We start from the raw sequence: 18,623 nt of genomic DNA on the forward strand, positions 1-18,623 counted from the left end.
TCAGTATACTTCTGAATAAAAACGATTTAGAAATTAACTATGAGATTGATAAAGTAACAGTGAACCATCTCATTTAAAAGGGTGTAAACAGTGCCAAACGTGCTAACAACATGTTCACATTCTCTTTCAGGATCTTCTCCTAAGCAGTTTCAATCAAATGTAGTTTTTGAAACTGTTAAGGACGTTACTCATAGTTTCCGTGTCTGTTGAGTTTTTTCCCCTCGTAATTAAATTTGTCCTCTTCCCGTTCCTTACACTGTCCCCCCTTCCCCTCATAATTAAATTTGTCCAACAAAAAGACTTGGTCTTGCAGCAGTGACGGTTATTCTTAAGAAAAGTTATGACTTGAATAGCTTGTAAGCTTGAATAGCTTTCTAACTACACAACGGACTGAAGCCTCCAAAGCCAGAAAGATATCAAACTTAATGTATGTGATTTTTCAGAAGTTGTTACAAATCCTTCAGAGCACAGTGCTAAGTAGTCGGATTTAAGTGTTCAATAAAGATGTGCTAAAGTTCCAACTTTAACATCTCTTAAAGTTGTTTAAAAAGAGGTATATCTATGTATTTTAAGGTGTAATAAATTTACTTATAAAAGGTTTTGTTTTGGAAAATTGCATAACTTGCCTATAAGCAATATTCTTAGTCTAATGAAAAAAAGTTTTCATCACAGCATCAAACATTTCTGTGAATCACTTCATGTCTCATAAGCAATACAGAAAAAGTAAAGTTTTATAAAGAACAGAAATGATGAGACTAGAAAAAACAAGTAAAAAGCTTGCATACGCTATGCAAAGCAGTTTTAAAAAAAGTCAAAAAAGTTACGGTATATGCCAGTTTTTCAAGTGAAAGGAATAAAGAGTAACAAGGTATCAAGGTAGCTTAGGTAAAAGCATGAGAAGCTTGAACACATTACAAAATTAAATCAGCAACCAATGCAAGGACTCAGAGCCAGCTGAATGGGACGTATGCAGATGGTTTGTGCTTACGGTGTTCTGAAATCCTACTGACTGTCCGTGATTGTTAGTACTATTCACAGGTTCCTGATTATTTGCAACTGATTCGGGGATAATCGTTGGATTAAGTACAGCCTTCTTTTCTTTCAGATTAAGAACAAGTCCAAGCTCTGGTAATGGTAAACAAGAAGGTCTGCTGAGGCCAAAAAGTGTGAAATAGAGGTCCACAGCACCACATCGTAATCTCCAGTCATGTGAAGTTCCTAAAGTCCAAAAGAGATTATTGTTAATACAGAGATACAATCTTCTTCTCCCCCACAAATAAGACAGTTTAAGCAATCTGGATGCACCAGAGTATGACTTTTTCTTTGCTTAAGATACACTTCCCTCATTATTCCTACCTCCTACTGACTCAAACTCACCTGACACATCCAGTTTAAAAGGAAGGCTTTAAGTTGTTTGGGTTGTAAGCCAGGCATGTTTCATAGAACAAAGCTGGGAAACTAAGTGCTATAACAACATAATGAAAAATAAAAGGAAAATAATCACAACCATATGCTTTTATTTTTAAAGTTTCACTTTTATTTTTACTATCCAACAATTAAATAGAATGTTTTGTTACCAAACTGAGTTGCCCTATCAATGGATTTGGTCACACTTGCCTATGTATTCCATGAAATAGGGTAGGAGCCTTAAGCTTGCCTGAGAACTGTAACCTCTGGAAACTGCACTGATAACACAAACCAGCAATGCAGAAACATGCTTTTTGATATCACCACTACGTCACACACTTCACTGGATACTCCATACTTTAATTTGTATTCATAACGGAGATATGTATTCTTATTGCACAAAGCAATGCATCAATTTTCTTTTTCACTGCAAACTGTGTGCTGCTTTTATATCTTCATACACAAATGGTCAAAGCACGTTTGGCACCAATCACACCAGAAAGACATCGAACATCTGGTGCAATGCTGCAAATACAGCGATTCTGGTGTTAACTCAGCCCAGCTCTTGACTGATTGCAAGTTTATTGAACATATTGTTCCACAGCAGGAATAGAACTGTATCTGGTAAACAAGACACAGATGTGCCAACTGCCATGTTAATGTGGCTGTGCAAGACTTAGCACAAAATAAAATTACAAGATCTATCCCTGTAAGTTTCATGGGGCTAAATACTGTTTTGCATATGCTTAGCTGTACCTAGACTTGCCTAGTTACAAGTGAAAGGGATATGAATATTAATCTGGACATTTCTAACATTAAAATACTGTCCAGAGAATGACACATTCACAAATATTAATTTTAAAACTATAAATAATTTACTAAACTTCTTAAACTAGTACATCTTAAAATTACATGATGAATTGCCCCTCAGTATCTCTCTCTTTTTCCAGCGGAACAGCTAAGCTTAAACACAATTGGTTGCTGAATTTCTCTGCAACCTTTGGAATTTGTGAGCATTATCAATTTAAGGCAGATTAACACAGGGGAAAAAAAAAAAAAAAGAAAAAGATTACAGATTTCCATCAGAGTCTGTTTTATATTGCATGTGCTTATGTTAAAAGAAAGCAACTCATGAGTCTAGAATCATGCAGCTTTAAACCTGGGTACTAACTTGTCTCACATTAAGAAACATTTTTCCAAGGCACCCTGGAATGCTGCAGTTATCCCTTACAGAAAATAAATTGAAACATTATGTCATCCCGATGCATAGAAATTTAAGTACTTAAAGCCCCATGAATCATAATAAAAATGTATACCCTATTTGTTACTTGCAAAAAGAGGTAATGGTTGTAAGTAACACCGCACGCGCTCTTCTCTCAAGAAAAAGGAAAAACAAACTCTCTGATGGGAACATCAAAATTGTTTATTTTCCGTGCCTGACACTTGGCAAATCCCATGAAACTGAACTACTAGTAGTCTCTCCACTTCAGCCCCTGGAGTGTAGCTGTAAACTTTTAAACACTAAAAATAATGATACACAGAGAACAGACAGCCTTCAATGACCTAAAAAAGCTATATAAACGTTTATACGTAATCAATGTAGTAATGTGCCAGATGTTAAAGGGCAGTTTGTCAGGACTGGATAAAACTGCTTCAGTAACGAAAACCAGGTCAATGGTAAAGATGCAAGCCCTTCTCTCATTAGGATCTTTCCTAATCACACAAGGCAAATTGAGTCTTAGGTTTATAATACACTTCTAAAAATCTCATTTAAATTATCTATACAAATGTTATCCTCTCATATTCTTTCAGAGTTTAGTAAAAGGGGACAAAGAGAGACTATCTAATCTAAAGCAAACTATAAAGAAAAAGGTATCACAGATATCATCATTTGAGGAAACATTTGCTTTCAAAATCTGGGTCAAAGAATCATTCTATGCCAAAGTACATCAAAGCACACTGCAGCAGCAGACAAAGTAACGAAAAACAAGGAGGTTTCGTACCCTGTGTCACTGAGAAAGTTCTGGAGGTACATGCGTGACATTGAACTTCTGAGACTGAATTTTCAATTTCTAACTATCGAAACTAAGAGAGCTCTTGGCAACATTCTGAAGCAAGTCTTCAACACTTATTTCAAAAAACCTTACAATACAAAAACCCCCAAAACAACCAAACCGCAACCAAACCAAAAACCAACCTGAATTCATCAGTTTCCAAAGCTGATCTACCAAAGCTTCATTACATAAAGGGGACTCCATGTTCTTCGTAAAAGGTGGATTCTTAGTCAGCATATCCAGAATCTTATGCCTGAAAAAGAAATAGGAAAGATCATCTTTATTAAATCCAAGTGAATACACTAAGACTACAAAGTCTGTTCAGTTTGCAATATTCTTACAAAATTATTCAAATATAGGATTTCTTCCAAAATTTTAACCAATGATAGGCTTTTAGCTCTTCTTTCTGTCCTCAATAGGGATAGACACAGATTTACCATCAGCAATATAAATTAAAGATTAAAAGTAAGGTGCAAAGCAGCAGAAAGTTATTAGACATGATTTTTAACAGTTAGGTACAAAACTGTAAGCTACATTCCCTGGGCTGCATAGGGAAGACTGTGGCCAGTAGGTCGAGGGAGGTCATTCTCCCCCTCTACTCTGCACTGGTGAGGCCACAACTGGAGTACTGTGTCCAGTTTTGGGCTCCCCAGTTCAAGAGGGACAGGGAACTACTGGAGCGGGTCCAGCGTAGGGCAACCAAGATGATTATGGGACTGGAGCACCTCCCTTACGAGGAAAGGCTGAAAGAGCTGGGACTCTTTAGCCTGGAGAAGAGAAGGTTGAGGGGGGACCTGATTAATGTTTACAAGTACCTAAAGGGTGGGTTTAAGGAGGACGGAGCCAGGCTCTTTTCAATGGTTCCCAGCGACAGGACAAGGGGCAATGGGCACAAGCTAGAACATAGGAAGTTCTGTTCAAATGCACGGAAAAACTTCTTTACAGTGAGGGTGACAGAGCGCTGGAACAGGCTGCCCAGGGAGGTTGTGGAGTCCCCTTCTCTGGAGATTTTCAAGACCCGCCTGGATGCAGCCCTCAGGGATGTGCTTTAGGCAATCCTGCTCTAGCAGGGGAGTTGGACTAGATGATCTCTAGAGGTCCCTTCCAACTCTGAAGATTCCGTGATTCCGTGATTATGCTCTTCTGTTTAGTAACAATCTTTTTTTGCGCACTAACTTTATAATTACCAAGAAGGAGCAACATTGTCATATAAACTCCTTACATACTGACACCAAAGAATTTTTAAATAACTTTTAATGTTTATGACTGATACAAAATGACAGGACCAAACCCAGTGACTTCTGGAAAGGAACACTGTCACCTCTTAAGTTACATTGCTGTATAAAAATTCTGCACTTACCATGTTTGCTTACAATATTTATACACTGAGCTGAAAGCAGACACATTTTTCCCCACTTTCTGACTTTAAACTTGGCCTTGAAAACATTTAATGAATGAGAATAATTATTTGTTCCATTACTTATTATTTTAACCATTTTCCTGCACAGCCAGCCTTCCCCTTGCTGTCTTGCTCATTTTGGACAAGAAAACTCTTACAGATTTTTTTTATATTTTCTTTTAGAAGAGGCTTATGTATAGCACTGAATACAAAATTTAAACTCCTCTTTAAAAAGATACAAATCATACTAAATCTCCTTCCAAGATTGAAGGTAAATCTTCTCTAGTAAGTCTAACTGTATCTGCTTTCATTAACAAGAATGACAAAAATAAAATGGAGAACAATCTTGCAGCTATGATCTTTGTAAGAAATCACCTACAGAGAGTAAAATTATTATTATTAATCTTTGAAACTCAGTATTCTAATGGTGGCTACAAGAAAAAAGTGTTAGGGAAAAAAACAATGATTATGAACCTCGCTGTTCAAGGGTTTATAATGAACATGTTAAAATACACAATCCCTCATTGGTGAAACAAAGTTGAAACAGGCAATACTAGAAATTACACCATATTTTCACGTTATCCTTTCACCCCATCTACAGTCTAACAATTGCTCTACACTCCTTGCTGGCAAAACATTGTGTGCACTATGTGTCAACCTTTGTCTTTTCTAAATATTACAAAGACTTTTTGACATATGCAACATCAGATTTATATACTTTATTTATGACCAGGAAATGACCTCTAACTTCAGACTTCCACAACAGGGGTGGAACATAAAAGACAAAAATCATATAATGGAGAATAAGAACAGAGTATATTAGTTTTTGAGAGGTAAGCTGTTGAAACATCAGAACAAGTTTCAGTTTATATAAAATAACAAGCAGAAAAAACAGTCTTGTGAAGAAGTATTAAGCAGTTCGGCATTTAATCTAATCTAGCAATTCTGGGCCAAGAATTTATTTAGTTCCAGCATTAGTAAAAATACTGGCTCTTTTTTAACTCACTAACCTTATGTAGGGTACAGGATCATTCTGAACCATAGTAAGCAGCCACTGTAGTTCTTCATAGCTCCTATCAACTGGAAAAAAAAATAAAATAAAATGCCTATAAATATATATGAAGTGTAAGGATTTTGATCAAGACAATCACAAATTCCTGAATTAGCTTGAATCACTGCAACCGGAGGGACCTCCTTAATTACATCACAAATTCAAAATAAAAGGTGGTTTACTTTACATTGAAATAGAAATGTGCACAAAAACTTCTTCATCCTTCAACTGTTCAATAACCACCAACTTAACTATTAGCAGATAATTGTCACTTGTGAGCGTTGACTGGGAAGATCACAAAGTAAATGATCATCTTGGTATTGTGTCCTTCCTAAAATTAACATATTCAAATATTCTTTCAACAATCACAATTATACTATTTTCTATAGGGAACAGAGAATATACAATGCTCATACACAGCAATCTGTGAAAGACTATTATCTATAAATAGGATAGAAAGAGGAAGACTACAGGGGTTATAGAAAACTGCAAGCATGCTCCTCTCAGAAGCCTTCTTTAGTTTTTTTAATCAGTATATTCTGCAATTAAAATGTATTTTGAAACTTATCAGCAGATGCTTACAGAAAATTGCTGCCTGACATTGTTGGAAACAAAATCAGCTTGTTAGTTTAAAATTTAAATTACATTGGCAAAATTCCTTCGATTATCAGAGTAACATTGCAAAATAGGAAACAACACAGGATATCATCATCACTGATTACACAAAAAAAATCAAAGAATTTTTATGTAATGTTTTTCTCAGGTGCATAATTGTTAAGATTTTAAAGCAGTATTCCCGTCTCATTTCCTCAAAACAATGAAGAGCTTGCTTAGGCTTTGCTTTACTTCAGAATTTGGGGTGTAATAATCATTCCTGTATGGACAGCTCCAAAAACATTTCTGTTGCTTTCCACTTTGTGGTCCTGGCAATGTATTTCTTTCTTCCCCTGTACAGCCTACTGTATTTTCAGTTCTAAATACCTCAAGATCAACTTTCCTTCCTGATCTCAGTCAGTTTTCAGTCAACAATTTTTAAACATAATTTTTTTTAGTCCAATCAATTCTAATACCTATTATTCCCCTGTTATTTCACTAGGGTAAACTGCTTTTAAAGGAAGAGGTGATTATATAAATTATATTATGAGAACTACCATTTCAGTTCTATTAGAAGTTCTTAAATACTTTGGATGGCTATAACATGATATCTCTTCCTGTATTGGGAGGAGGCAGCCAAGCAATTAAAAACTACATTACAGTATTGCTTAAAAGATGGATGAATAGTCTTTTGCAGGCCACTAGCAAGTCAGCTCTGTTCTTCCTGCAATGCAACCAGAACAGAACTGGTTATCCTGGTGAGACACTGAACTAGGCTGACAAGCCCTGTTTAGAGGCAGAATGTATTAGCTCATGTTCTGCACCGTTTAGACCATGGCTACACAGTCCTGGATGATTCCAGATCAGATGTATCCATACAGACCAGAACTGCAATCTCAGATTGGCCTTAAAAACCGGAGAACTCATTGAAAAGCTATGCCTAGGACATACTTTTAAGGGATTAGTGACTGCCTGTGCTCAACTCCATGCACAGCTGCTTTCCCTGGCAGCTCCCTTGCTTGGGATAGAAGGCACCTAGAACAGTGCATACAAAAGTTGTTTTGTGTGAAAGAAAAATAATATTATATAACCATGCAGCAAAGACTCACAACACGGTGAAGACATTAAGTCACAATCGTAAGCAAGCTGCAATTATTTCGACTGCTAACAAAAGGGATTTTAAAATGGTTTTTGATTAGAAAGTGAAAAGTCTAGGAGATTAAGCTTTTAGAGGCTGATATTAGTGGAAAACAGAACCGAAAAACACCATACTTTTGTGTAAAAAAAAAAAAGTCTTTTTGCTTCTTAAACTTATTTGTGCTTGAAATAATGTAGTCTTCCCTGCTTTTTCCTTATAGTGCACCCTGTCCAATTACATATTGAAAACTTCCAGCAATGGGGACTCCACCATTGTCCCTGGCGAGGCTGTTCCACTGACTGATTGGCTCTCACCATAAAATAATTTATTTCGTATATCAAGATGAAACCTCTCCTGGTGCAACTGGTACCTGTTGCCCCTTATCCTCTCCATGTAGCTACTTGTGAAGAGAGTGCCTCCATTCTCTTTGTAGCTGCCCTTGAAGTACTGGAGTATTTTGATGAGGTCCCCCTGAGCCTCTTCTCCAGAGAGAAGAGACTAACTCCTCCAGTCTTCCCTCACAGGGCAGGTTCTCCAGCCCTCAGATCCTAGCCAGTGCTGGGCTTTTTGGTGATGTTGTACCAGATGCAGGACCTTGCACTTCTCTTTATTGAACTTCATGCAGTTTTTGCTTGCCCACTCTTCTAGCCTGTCCAGGTCTCTCCATATGATGGCTCTCCTTCTGACGTGTCCACCTCACCACCCAGTTTAGTGTCATCAGCAAACCTGGTGAGGCTGCTTTCAATGCTGTTGTCCAGATAATTTATGCAGATGTCTCCAGGGCACCCCACTTGTGACAGGCTGCCAGCCTGAATAAAAACCATTGATCATCATCCTCTGAGTGTAACCCATGACCCAATTTCCTACCCATCTCACAGATCACCCATCCTGTCTGTGTCTTGCCAGTTTGTCTAGGAGACAGCTATGGGAAAAGAAAGATGTGTATATTTTCATACTTCTGGTAGTCATAAAAACAAATAATTGCTTTCTGAAGTAAAAATCCTCTTGAGATTTTTTCAAATTACAAGAGATGGTGTATCAGTTCTCAATTACAGCAGAGCATCTCTGTGACCCTAAACTTTAAAATTCATGAGATGATTAGATAATTATGGATATTTATTTAGAACAGTTTGCTGTTAGGCCTTATAAACATGCAACTGCTTTGTTGTATACATATAACTATCAAAAGCTAACTTTAAAAAGTTAATAACGTCTGTTCACTTCAAGCCAGTTTAGATCAATGGTCCACGTCCTTATATGCTGCCTCAAGCATTTTACAGAGTTACCGTGTCTCAAAAAAAGCCTTGCTATTAACAGCAAAGAAAACAACTTATTCAGTTCCATGGAGAAATTATTTCTTTTAAAGTAACTTAAAAAAGGCAGTGCTATTCCTACCCTAAGAGTTGATAGAAAAACATGGGAGTTCCACACTGCCCCAGAAAATACAGACTTTGCTTTTTATGGAAATTACAAAATCTGTCAGCTTCCTTTACAAGAACTGTTAAAAAGCCAGCTTTGGCACAAGCAACAGGCATTTGATAGCTGCTGGTTTACATCCAGTATGAACTGGAAACCAGGTAACCAGGAACAACTGGAATCAGACCTCTTGGCAATAGACGGCCAATCATTTTGCCTTCCAAAGCCCGGTTTAGGGCTCTGCGAGACAAGCACTGCTAACTTCAAGTAGCTGAAGAGGTCAGTTAGTACGCTGAGCTTCCCGATCTACCCCTCCACCAAAAACTTACCAGTCATACAGCAGGAGCAGAAGCTAATGTGTTCAGTGCTGGAAGGCTGTATTTGAGAAATGGTACTGACGACTAGTTAGATAGTAGGCTGTATTGTGAATTGTAGTGACTTTATAGCAGGTAAGTATTTGTATCTGCTACCTCCGCATCAGAAAAAAAGCTGTTGGCAGGGGTCAAGGTGGTTAGGTACAGTAATACTCTAATCCATCATTTCCAGATCTCACGGTGAGCTCTGCCAAAAATTACCTTCCGCTCAATCACTGATTTCTTCAAGTATTCTTTCTACTACTTTTTACCATTCAAGTTTTACTTTCCTATAGAGTACTTCAAGCAACTTACCCTATCTTGCTTATACAGCAACCCATTTGATCAGCTGTTTTAAAGATATATTACTTTGCAGTACAAACACTTTCTTTCCAAGTCAGTTATTAACTGTGAACACCATCCATAAAAGGTCAAGAATTTAATGAGAAAACATTATTTCTATCGGTTTGTCTTTCCAAAGGGTGGGATGAATTAGCGAGGAGATTATTCTAAAGGAAGCAGGCTGATGAGTAAGCTTTCCATTCTCCAGCAAATCTTTCCACTAACACCCTCTGAAGAGAGGAACAGAGTGAGCAGCCTAACAGAGAGATGCATGGCACCAGTAGAGTTCAGAGCTCTGAATTCTAGCTGGGTATCAAGAGGGACAGGGAACTGCTGGAAAGGGTGCAGCAGAGAGCTACCAAGATGATTAGGGGACTGGAACATCTCTCTTATGAAGAAAGGCTGAGGGATTTGGGTCTCTTCAGTCTGGAAAAAAGACGGCTGAGGGGGGAACCTTATCAACACTTATAAATACTTAAAGGGTGGGTGTCAGGAGGATGGGGCCAGGCTCTTTTCAGTGGTGCCCGGGGACAGGACAAGAGGTAAAGGGCACAAACTTGAGCATAGGAAGTTCCACCTAAACATGAGGAGGAACTTCTTTCCTTTGAGGGTGGCAGAGCACTGGAACAGGCTGCCCAGAGAGGTGGTGGAGTCTCCGACTCTGGAGACATTCAAAACCTGCCTGGACGCATTCCTGTGCAACCTGCTCTAGGTGACCCTGCTCTGGGCAGGGGTTTGGACTAGATGATCTCCAGAGGTCCCTTCTAACCCTATGATCCTATGAATCTGTGATCACTCACAGAGTCACCAAATGATACATATGCTGTGGGTCATGGATCCATAATGCCTGGTGAATTAGAAGACTGAGGACTGAGCCTGAGACTGACACTCAGCACACAGCCTCCCTTGAAGTCACTGGGTTTTCTGTATGACAGTCTGGTTTCAGTCCGTAAGTGTATGTCCAAATTCTGTCAGATGCATTCACTCAAAGACTCCAGTTGCCTTAAAACCTCCTATTGCCCATCTAGTTTGAGAAGTCTTTGGACAGAATGACAGCAGTCATTACCAAAGTAATAAAGCCCTTATAAAGAAAGAGAAAACAATTATTCATGCAAAAAGCAAAGGAAACTCTCCATTATCCTGAAAATGAAAACATGAAATTTGAGGCAGAATAATCAGACATCTAGAATCACCAGTCTGCTCACAGAGGAAGAATTGAAGAATTTGGCGACTTTGATGGGAATAACCCTTCAAACACAAGAACTGCCACAAATCTACTGAACAGAGAAAGACTAACACAAATAAATGAACAGGCCAATGTAGTACTAAGTTCATTTTATAAAATGGAAATCATTAAAGCTATAATTTCTAACTACCTCTAGAAAAATCTGTCAGGATTGGATTTCAATTTCAAATGGCATTTAAGACAGCTACCCAGTATTTTTTTCAAGAACCTGCAACAGTCAACTAAGATAAAGACAATACTAAAAGAATGGAAACATCTCACAAACATAAGCTATGTATAAGGAATGACGAAGCAGATTATTTTAAGGATTACTGGTTGATTTTTAAGTTTCAAAAATCTATAACGGTAAGATGCACGCAAAATGCAAACTAAAGAGATTAGCAAGAAGGTAAAGTAAAACCAAGAACTTTGACTGGCAATTATGGCTGAACTCAACTGAATCAAAATCACTGAAAATTAAGTGTTAAAAAGAAATTATCAAAAGCCCTTACCACTACTCATTGTGCTGTCTACTTATTATTTCAAAACTTAGGTATCTGATTCAATTTGCAAGACACTGAGAAACAATGCTCGCCATATCTTCATAAAGCTTGCATTCTCTAGGATAAAACATTCACAGAAATCCCAGGTTCTTATCAATACATGTGTCACCATACAAGCTCTTCTGGTGGACACTATTTCAACCTAGTACTGATGAGGTAAGTATTACATTTTTCTACTATATCACAAGTGTTATGAAGTGTTAAAATACTTGAAAAAAAGTACCTTTTGTGTAATCAACAACAGCCTCCAATGCTGCTATTCGGACATCTATGAAGTGCCCATATTCTGCATATGACTTGAAGAGAGCAGGATCACTTGGGACATGACCATTCTTCTGCAGCACCCGAATAGCTTTTAAACAGCTAGATGAGGTAGAAAGAGGAAATTTACATTAGGTTTATGGAATGTCAGCCAAGAAGAACAACATTGTTTTTTTCAAAATCAAGTACTGCAATTTTTCTAGAATTACATTATCCATATTATCATGTTACAATTACCTCCATACATTAACACATAGCTCTCACTACCTCTGAATTAGGCAGAAACACAATCAAAATTCCCCACCATGTCAAATCCCTTGTTTGGTTTCAGTAGAAGTGTACAAATTTACAGAGAAAACACAGCTCGGATTATGTTATGTACTCTACAGATACTGTTACAAGGCTACCTTTTGCAAAACTTTCATAAATGCTCGCCTTAAAAAGGCACAAGCATGATCAACTTATATCTGCTATTAGAAGTCTACATTGATAGAAATTGAAGCTGAAAAATAAAGCAATCAAGACAAACTTGGTTTATCAGCTTTTGGAAATTGGAAGGGATTTGACATTTAAGATTAAGACACACAAGCTAAAATTTCAAATACTAATTACAGAAGGGTACATAAAACCCAAAAAAGTAGCGTTAATGTGTCTGCTCTCTTCACATGTACGACAATTATTAAACCACACCTGACTGTAATGGTGTGCCTGTAACTGGGAAGAAGCTTCTCCATATTTAGGAAACGGGTAATTTCCTCAAGAATAAGCCGAACATCAGGATTTAAGTTATCCAATGTTCGAACTTCATTGTTCACACTGACTGCAGGAGTTACAGAGTTGGCTAGGGCATCAATCAGCTCAGCACGATAGTAGTTGTCTGAAAACTAGATAAAAACAGCATTTATACACAAGCAACTATAACAATATATAGTCTTTAAAAGCTAAGAAATGTTCAAGCACTCTTACAGAACAAGATCTTAAAATAAAAACCATGTGAAAAACTGCATGAGGAAGGAAAACAGGGATAAATTTGTTCTGAAAATGGACCGGAGAGTGATTGAGCAAGCAGGCATACTATCAATCATTAATCTTCACTGTGTAAAATGAGCATATTAATTGTTTTATAAACAACAATACATTGTTTTATAAAAATGGAAAAACCAGGCATTGAATATTTTCCAGATATGGAAAATAAAAGCCAGTATTTCTAGATGTGAGCATCTAAAACTACCTGTTTCTATATTCAGTACCAAGGTTACCAAGGTTAAGGGGTGCTTAGCACCTCAGAAAATCAGACAGTTTATCTAGAGAGCCATTTCACAAGCTTCTGAGTTGAACTGATGGGTTCACTGCTGCTTAGTGAGGAAAAACTTGCTTCTTCATTCAGTCCTTTTGCCTGGGCTCACAGTTTCACCTCTTCCATTGCGTTGGCTGCTTTTGTTGGTTGTGTTAATTTAATAAGCAGTAAAAAGTAGAAAAATAAAATTTAAAAAGCAGAAAAAAGTACCAGACTTGAATATTAGTTAATTTAATCTAAACAAACCCATTATCTCTCAGATCTGGCAGAAGATGTCAAATACATCCGTGGAAGGGATACTTGGAAAAGTGAGGCGGGATCTCTCCTTTGGTGGTAGGCAGATGTTCACAGAATCACAGGGTTGGAAGGGACCTCTGGAGATCATCTGCCAGAGCAGGGTCACCTAGAGCAGGTTGCACAGGAACGCGTCCAGGTGGGTTTTGAATATCTCCAGAGTTGGAGACTCCACCACCTCTCTGGGCAGCCTGTTCCAGTGCTCTGCCACCCTCAAAGGAAAGAAGTTCCTCCTCATGTTTAGGTGGAACTTCCTATGCTCAAGTTTGTGCCCTTTACCTCTTGTCCTGTCACTGGGCACCACTGAAAAGAGCCTGGCCCATCCTCCTGACACCCACTCTTCAAGTATTTATAAGCATGTTCACACAACTGACTGCATTCTGTGACTACCGGTGCTTGCATTCACATGTCTAACTCTCTACCTCTATCATCTTCTTATTTCAGTATCTTGCAAAAAAGTGTCTCGTTACAGTATGTGTTTCTACAACACAAGAAAGTGAGGCTTAAGAGGCTTCAGGTTTGTTCCACTTAACTTTGGATACTTAATTGGAAAGATTATGCTAGGCTCCTAACAGTTGTAGACTTCCTCTGTAGCTAGGGAGATGGAATTTTGTATCGTCTCAGGATCTTAAGGGTCTAATCACCCTTCAGAGGTGGTCTGTGTGGGAAAGAACTTTAGATGACAACACTTCCAACTCAGATGCTTCAATTTAGTGATGGAACAATATTAACCTGGGTTTCAGCTGATTTTTAACTAGGTGAAGACAATCCAGTTCTGTGAGCTAGTGCTGACTTTCAGAACCCTGAATCCCAGAGTCCTGTACATCATTAAAAAAAAAAAAAAATATTTCTTTTCCTTTCTCTTTCAAATACTCTTCTCAAGTTGAAAAAAGCCCCAACAAACCAGTGCTTAACTGTGCATGCTACATGTTACCCTAATGCACATTTTCTCAAAATACATGGGTCTTTTGAATGAAAAAGAGTAAAGCATGAAAAGTATGCGTGCAAATGAAGACTAGCAGGTCCTTAGTAAGTCAACAAGCACAAAGAGCTTAGAAATATCCAAGAAATGCTGCCACAGAAATGTCAGCTACAGAACACATTCTGTAACATTTATGTTTAGTTTAGTGTATCACCTTTTTATCAACTCTCCTAGCCAGATATTTACATTAATGGCATAAAATATCATACAGTATATTAACTAAGACTTTTTTCAACAAAATAGTGAGAGATTAAAATAAGCACATTCTTTACCTTATTCTTCCTGTTATCGTTATACTTGATCAAATCCAAAATAAACATTAAAACCTCCTTAGGACAGAGGTTGTGAACATCCCTCAGAAGGGCCATGGCAACAGGCATAGTCTGTTTAATGAAATTAATACTATCATCATTCATGCATTAGTGAAATGATAGTTACACTCTGAAAAGCGCTACACCCTGAAAAGGAGCAATTAACAATTTTACAAAAATCTCTGAAAAGTTGTATTTAAATGTTTTTTGAAAACCACACCACATGCTATATAATTTTCAGATAAAATAAACTATGTAATTATTGCTCAATGATTAGGCATAGTGCAGACATATTTGAAAAAAGCTGTATACCCAAGAAAAGACTCTCAAGTCAAGAAAATATCAAAAAAGGTAATAAATGAAAAATAATGAAAAACAGAAACCAATGATGGAACTAATTCTGCGACAGACACTGAATTTGGGTGTTTTCCTGTGAACATGATGTCTAAGCTTCCATTACCATTGAGAAGCATACATCCAATACAGTCAGCGAAGGCTAAAGAATTATTAGGGAGACAGGTATTAGGCTGATTAGGTATTTATTTTAGAATCAGCTAAGCAGCTCTAAGGCTCCACTCACAAAGATTTAGGATTCTTACTCTAGATCTATAAACTTAGGACATGGGATTAAAGGGAGGAAAGTGTAAGATTTAGTGGGAAAGAATGAACAATGACAAAAAGAGCAGAAAAATACAAAAGAAGGTCCAAGAAGGAGAGGAAGGATGAAGCAGTTTTGGACAGAGTAAGAAAACAAAATTTGAGTTTTCTCTGTAATCGGGAATATGAAATCTATGAAATAAGAACTAAGTCATCCAATAATTATAAAGCGGTTATTGAGAGAAAACCATTGCCATTCATTTTGTTATTCACAGGACAACTAACAACTACAGGTCCCAGTAAAAAACCCTGCATTAACATCAAAACAAGCTGCAGCAGTACACGATGTTGACAATAGAAAGGAGGGCACAAGAAGGATTATGCACTGCCTTGAAATAAAAAGCCTATCAATTTAAGGTAAGATTTATGAGATTTTATTTGCAGCATGGTATGATTGCCATTAATGAACAAAGACAGCTGCTGAATTCAGCTAAAAGATAAAATGAGTAATTTGTTACTGTGTAATAAATTCCATGTAAGAATGAGCTCACAAATATTTAAAAATAATCATTATAAGTACTCCATTCTTCTGAAGAAAAAGCTAATTTAACTTCAGCTACACAGAAAAAATTGCCAAAATTTTGTTAACTGATTTTTGACTAAGTTGGAACAAACAGATGGATGCCATGTAAGAAAAAAGGAATTATTTCAGATTTTTATGAAGGGGTAAAAAAGAATCCATGTTCCTTGTATTTTGACATTTCTTTTTAAATGTTCAGTGAAAAAAATCAATTTTACCTTTTGCAGAAAGTAGCTTTGAAAGTTCATGAAGTTGTTGGTCTTCACAATATTTGGACAAGTCTTACAACAAAACATTCGGGTAAAGAGTGACTTCATGGCTGGTGGTCCTGTCCATGTACTTACCATGGAATTTGCAATCTGCATAATTAGGGGAGAAGGGAAATCATATTAATATCACTGCTGCAAGTTTAGTTTGGCTGTAGAAAAATACACGTTTCCCATAATCAAAAAGGGTAATTGCCAAGAACATAGTGTCCTTCATATAGATACATATTTTCATTAATGTATTATCTTATATTAGCTGTTTCCACTGCCATCCCTAATATATCTGCTCGACATTAAAGGTAAACTTTATTAAAATTGTTCCACTTAGAAGATGTCTGCAACTAATTATCTTTCCATGATAAACTTCTGTTCTTAATTATTTTCTCTTTTATCTTTTAGATGAAAATTCTGTGTTTATTAAGCCAAGTTTTCTGACTCTACAGAAGCCAGCGATGGAAGAGGCTTTTGCAATACCAACTTCCCAAATGTACCCTGCCAGTAACCTCAGCCTAGACTTTAAGAAGGCCTCAGACACCCTAAGATTAAAAGACCACCCCTAAAGTGAAAGGCAAGTCAGCTACCTCTAACTTTAATCGTAATTCACAAAGAGACTGTTGCACTGAGACAATTTTATTGCTACAGTCTGTTTTGGTGTGAGACGGAAAGATTCCACAAAGACAAAACTGTTTTTGTGCCTTCCCAGCATCCTGAGCTTCACACATTTGGTGTACGGAGCAGCGAAAGCCTGCAGAGAAGAACACACCTATGCCTGATGGCAGATTAAACCTGATGACAGATTGCCTCCGCGTGTCTGGACAAACAAATGGGGCCAATGCACCCTACAACATAGCAGGAGTTTCCATTACTACAGACACACCACAAACAAAGGGAAAAAATCTGTTTTCACACAGGAGAAAATGAATTTGATGATTTCCTTCTAAATTATTTAGCCTGTTTCAAAGGGTATTACATATGCAGTAAGAGGAAGAAAAGCAAGGGGCTATGTGAAGATGGGCAGCAATCCCTTTCACCATTGCTGTCACATAAGGTTGGAGCTTTATTACTGAAAACCATTTTCCTGTTCAGGCTTCAAAGGAAAGTCAGAGAGAGAAAATACTGTGGTCAGACTAGATGTTCCCTCTGCAATAACTGAAGTCTTTGAACTAAAGATGCAGATAAGCTGCTTCTGTAAACTACACAACAACTCTTCCTGCAGAAGCAGCTTAATCCCAACAACTGCTTAGAACCCATGATGATGAACTTAAAACTGCAAATGTGAAATTTATGTAGCAGTGTAACATAAAATCCAAGCCACAAAATTTTATCAAAGGTTACTATATTTACCAGATATTCATTATTTCATTAAAATTGGGGTGTAAATTTTAAAATATTTTTTAGCTTCTACTTATTTTAAGCATTTCATTTTGCAAAATCTATAGATGAACAACAGTATTTTCAAATTAAATCAATAGTAAGTAAATCATATTTTCAGGATTTTTTAGTCTTATAATGTGTTCTGATTCATTTTCATTTCCCTTTAAATACCGTCAGAATCCAAGTTTTCTGCTTATTCTACTGATAGGCTACACACTCTGAATTAAAGCACAAAGCAAGCAGCCCGCTTTGCATTATTTCTACTTAAAAAGATGGCAGGTACGGTCTATTTCCACATCCTTCAACTCAGTATTAGCATAAAAAACTGTCCTAAGATGTAACTGTCATGCACAGCTATGAACCTCCTCAATGTTTGGGGAGGGCGTTTATGTTGTTGCTAACTTTTTAAACTTTATAGCACATCAGCAACACTGTGATGGGTCTGAACAAAAGAATCAGCCTGCACACTCCCAGGAATTAATATTGTGACACTGTTTTTTCCTTTCTCTGTAGGGTTATTTGTCATGAACTACTCAAAGTGTGTGCATGTGCACCCACACATACACACACACACATCTCTTAACTGCTTTATCAATGAGGATTTAATATATGGCCTGGATACTTTATGCCTGAGAGACTGTAGTGCTAATGTATACAGTACATTTAGAAAGTGCAGTAAATTCAGTTTTATAATTGCTTTATCACCTATCATTTCTCTGTATCAACATGACTACACCAAGAACGTTTTACAATTGTAATCTCAATCCAGCTAGAAGTCACAAATCAATAAAAAAGAACCCTCACCTAAAAAACCTGGCCTTTTTCAATAAAGAATACAAATCCTGAATATTTACAGGCTGTGCAAATTAAACTAAGTTAATGACTATAGGAAGTGATTCTTATTAACGCCCTGATGTTGGAACTAGTGACAGAACACATTACACATTCCTCCTAGATAACTTACATAAACATATCTACAACTCTGTCCTGCCATGCTCCTCCACCTTGATTCAATGTCACAGCCATAGTTTTTGCTTAGTTTTATAATCTTTTTTTCTGTAAGTCAACAACCTTATCTGAGGACCTGAGATTTTTCATACACTTACATCTGAGCAAAAC

At 37.2% G+C, this 18,623-nt stretch overlaps 1 protein-coding gene across 1 annotated transcript in view; it reads right to left on the reverse strand.

Annotated features, from left to right (window-relative positions):
• Window positions 1-18,623, reverse strand: part of TAF2 (TATA-box binding protein associated factor 2) — a 64,895-nt gene that overhangs the window by 13,551 nt on the left and 32,721 nt on the right. The window contains 7 exon segments of the mRNA XM_074577732.1: window positions 989-1,218; window positions 3,605-3,714; window positions 5,871-5,940; window positions 11,766-11,905; window positions 12,494-12,687; window positions 14,649-14,759; window positions 16,083-16,223. Coding sequence (XP_074433833.1) covers window positions 989-1,218; window positions 3,605-3,714; window positions 5,871-5,940; window positions 11,766-11,905; window positions 12,494-12,687; window positions 14,649-14,759; window positions 16,083-16,223 — 996 coding nt within the window.

The sequence above is a fragment of the Larus michahellis genome, chromosome 2, assembly GCF_964199755.1.
Source record: "Larus michahellis chromosome 2, bLarMic1.1, whole genome shotgun sequence".
NCBI classification, from domain to species: domain Eukaryota; kingdom Metazoa; phylum Chordata; class Aves; order Charadriiformes; family Laridae; genus Larus; species Larus michahellis.